This window comes from Sminthopsis crassicaudata, chromosome 4 (assembly GCF_048593235.1).
Source record: "Sminthopsis crassicaudata isolate SCR6 chromosome 4, ASM4859323v1, whole genome shotgun sequence".
Taxonomy (NCBI): Eukaryota; Metazoa; Chordata; class Mammalia; order Dasyuromorphia; family Dasyuridae; genus Sminthopsis; species Sminthopsis crassicaudata.
In genome coordinates, this window is record NC_133620.1 from 200,937,991 (window position 1) to 200,941,877 (window position 3,887).

At 45.5% G+C, this 3,887-nt stretch overlaps 1 protein-coding gene across 1 annotated transcript; it reads right to left on the reverse strand.

The window, feature by feature from the left end:
* Positions 1-981: 981 nt before the first annotated feature.
* Positions 982-2,301, reverse strand: LOC141540695 (ran-binding protein 3-like). The gene has a single exon (XM_074264703.1). It carries the CDS (start codon positions 2,299-2,301, stop codon positions 982-984), a length of 1,320 nt encoding a protein of 439 aa, XP_074120804.1.
* Between the last annotated feature and the right edge of the window lie 1,586 nt (positions 2,302-3,887).

Here is a 3,887-nt window from a genome sequence, read left to right on the forward strand (position 1 = left end):
ATATGTTATAGTATAACCTAGATACAATATATACGTGCAGAACCGAATTTTGTTGTTGTTGTTGTATTCGGAAGGTAAAAATAACCTGGGAAGAAAAACAAAAAATGAAAACAGTTTACACTCATTTCCCAGTGTTCCCTCTCTGGGTGTAGCTGATTCTGTCCATCATTGATCAATTGGAACTGAATTAGATCTTCTCTTTGTTGAAGATATCCACTTCCATCAGAATGTATCCTCATGCAGTATCGTTGTTGAAGTGTATAATGATCTCCTGGTTCTGCTCAATTTCACTCACTAGCTATGGATTTCCAATCATTCAAGGTTAGGATTTCATAAGACAAATTATCTAGTCACATTTTAACATAAGATGATTTAGCCCCATAAATAGCGCAACTTTTTTTCAGATACATAATTTTATTGAAAAAAAAATTCTTTTTTTTTTTTTTTTTTAGGCTGGGGTTAAGTGACTTGCCCAGGGTCACACAGCTAGGAAGTGTTAAGCGTCTGAGACCAGATCTGAACTCGGGTCCTCCTGAATTCAGGGCTGGTGCTCTGTCCACTGCGCCACCTAGCTGCTCCCAATTTTACTCAAATCTAAAGGAGTGTGGCTTCGATTTTTTTGCCCTAAAGAGTAAACCTCTTCAATGGCAGGTTATGCATGTATAAAATCACTCGTCCCAAGGAGGGCTTGTGAGTGACAAGCCAATATGCCATTTCAATGAAAAAAGGGGGAAGGAAGGTTATTTTTCTGCTCATCAATATGATGAGCTTTCGTGTCCCAAACCACATTCCGGCAGTTTTCTGAGTCTGCTTTGTGTGGAATCTACTGATCCAGGCCCAAAAAACCAAACAAACAGAACAGGGATGCATGGTTCCTAAGTCCTGGAGCCGCCAACACTGCCTGGAACGATTGCGGCGCTGCTGGGGGAAGGGGGGAGAGTGGACAAGCAGCAGCCTTGCAAGCGGATGAGCTTCCAGCTGCTATGTGCTCCCGCCGGTCTGCCCATCCCCTTCATCACCGGTGGACTCTCCAGTGGATGCAGAAGGAGCCAGAACATCATCATCGCTGTCCTCCTCATTTGACTGTGTCACTTGAGGCTCTGGAGCTGGGATCTTGGTCTCCTGTTCTTGTTCTATCCTGCTGCGCAATGCTAAGATCCGGTGATGCAGTGCTGCGTACAACTGCCCAGTATCTCTGGAGCTGGCGGAGATCAGGAACACTTTGACTCCCTGACCCTCAGTGTCCATGGCTGTGATTCGAATGCTCTTCTCATTGGCTTTGTCAATCTGCATCTGTGCCCACAGCTTGGTGTTGAGCATAAGCCGCAGGCTCCCCTGGGTCCGCATTACCAGTCGAGATGGTAACGTCCCATCATCTGTGGAAGCCATGTCATTAAGTCTGAGTAGTCCTCTGCCTCTTTCCACCCAAGACTGTGATGTTTTGTCAAACACAAACAACTTGCCTTGGATCTGTAATACGTTGCTCTCTGCCTCTTCCCCGGTGATCACTTCCACCTTTTCTAGTAAACACTTCCGGGCTGTGGCCTTGGTGTAGGCAGCTGCTGACTCTGCCAGTGACTCTGAAACATTATTAGCTTTCTCAGGGGTGGCTTCTAGGGAGGAGGATTCTGAGCCGGATTCAGCAGCAGTATTGTCCTTGCTGACATCTCTACTAGATTCACTGGGTTTGGGTGGATTCAGCACTCTTTCACTCATGTTCTGTCCAAATATAAATTTGTTGCTGGAGGCACCAGCAGTATTCGTTGAGTTCTCGAAACCGGAGCTGATGTATTGTAGGAAATAGTTGGTTAGATAGGGTGTTTCAGAGCTCGGATGCCCCGCATTCTCTAAGTCACTTGTTGCAGCATTTTCATGTCCTAGCTTGTCAGCAGATTCAGAAGGATTCCTCAATGCACTATTATTTATTGATTCAGATGGAGCTGCTCCTTGACAGTCTGAAGGTACCTTAGCACCATTGGTGCCACTGTTAGGAACTGTTTGTAAAAGTACCTTTGGCTGGGGAGCTTGTAATACTGCTGAGCACAGCACACTTCGCTGCTCTTCCTTAGTTTTCTGGCTTGGTAGACCTGCACTGGGTGCCTGACCATGGATCAGTGTGGGAGGCTTCAGTTGGGATCCATTGCTCTTTTCCTCTGACTGTGATGGAGGAAATGGAGTTAATGAAGAAGTTCTTTCCCGTTTTACAGGAGGACAGTAGTTTCCATCTTCTCTGTCGGAATCTTCTCTATCTCCTGGACTTGAACCTTCAGCGGATCTCTTTTGAGATTTCAGTTTCCTCATGCTTACTTCTGGGATAGAGAGACTGTCCCAGAATCAGGATCGTGTCTGTCCCTGTTCGGGAGCCAAAATTGACGTGGGGCGCTAATATGTAACGTTCTTGAATTGTGAGGGTCCGGTCGTCTGCTCAATTATAATCCTTCTCTGGGAGGAGATCTGTAAAATCTTTTCCTCTGTGCACCGGTTTCTTGGGAGCTCTGAATCTCCTCCAGCTCTTGTCTTTCCCCAAATCAAACTGGTCTCCTTTCAGCCTGGCGTCACCACACTATCCCTGAGTCAATTCTCCCAGACCCAATGCTGCCCTCCTTTTATCCTCCCAGAGAATGGACGTGGGATAACGCAAGGGCTTCTGGGAAACATGACTTCCACCAATGAGCTTGCTCCTCCTAGAATTCCTAAGGTGTAAACTCCCTTTAAAGGCCCTAACCAAAGGTCTGAGCCAGAGAACTATCAAGTCGACCTGAGTTTTCACCTTGTCACTGTCCAGACAACCTGAGTTCCCCCCTTGTCACTGTCCAGACAACCTGAGTTCTCCCCTTGTCACTGTCCAGACAACCTGAGTTCTCCCCTTGTCACTGTCCAGACAACCTGAGTTCTCCCCTTGTCACTGTCCAGACAACCTGAGTTCTCCCCTTGTCACTGTCCAGACAACCTGAGTTCTCCCCTTGTCACTGTCCAGACAACCTGAGTTCTCCCCTTGTCACTGTCCAGACAACCTGAGTTCTCCCTTTGTCACTGTCCAGACAACCTGAGTTCTCCCCTTGTCACTGTCCAGACGACCTGAGTTCTCCCCTTGTCACTGTCCAGACGACCTGAGTTCTCCCCTTGTCACTGTCCAGACGACCTGAGTTCTCCCCTTGTCACTGTCCAGACGACCTGAGTTCTCCCCTTGTCACTGTCCAGACGACCTGAGTTCTCCCCTTGTCACTGTCCAGACGACCTGAGTTCTCACCTTGTAATCCTAACATCTGTCCCTTTCTTTTCATTTAGAACATAGGGTGGTCATGACCTTGAAACATAAATCCATCAATATGGGAGGTATTACACATAATTACATAAATTACATAAGCACATAGTAATATAGTAACATAGTGACATAATACATGCTAGAAGTATGTAACAAATAACATGATCAAATAATCATAAATTGAGAATTCATAAATGTCCATAAGTTCATTGTCCATTAATCTCATCTTATGTTAGGAAATCCAATGATTCCTGCTGGTTTTAAAGTTCTTTAACAGTCTTCTTATCAGCCATGCTCTTTCAGTGTCAGATGTTTCTTAGATCTTCTCCTTTGTTTTAAGGTCTTTCTCTTTTTCTCTCTCTCTCTCTGAGTGCTTGTTGCCACCTATCTGTTTCCTTCTTCATCTGTATCCTTCTTTCATTAAAATACAAGTAAACCCTCTCTCCCAGGCAGTTGACCTATCTAATTTCCTTCTATTTACCACTTTCTAAATCTCTTTTCATCATCTGGCAATTGCATTGGAGTTGTATGCACTGGACATAGCCCTGTTGGTTTAAAAGGCCTGCATTCTCCCCAAGTGTAATCTATTTTTGCAATCGGATTGCCTTTTGGCTGACTGATC

Excerpts from the sequence above, each read along its gene's own strand:
- LOC141540695 (XM_074264703.1), bottom strand. The coding sequence starts at position 2,301 with ATGAGGAAACTGAAATCTCAAAAGAGATCCGCTGAAGGTTCAAGTCCA.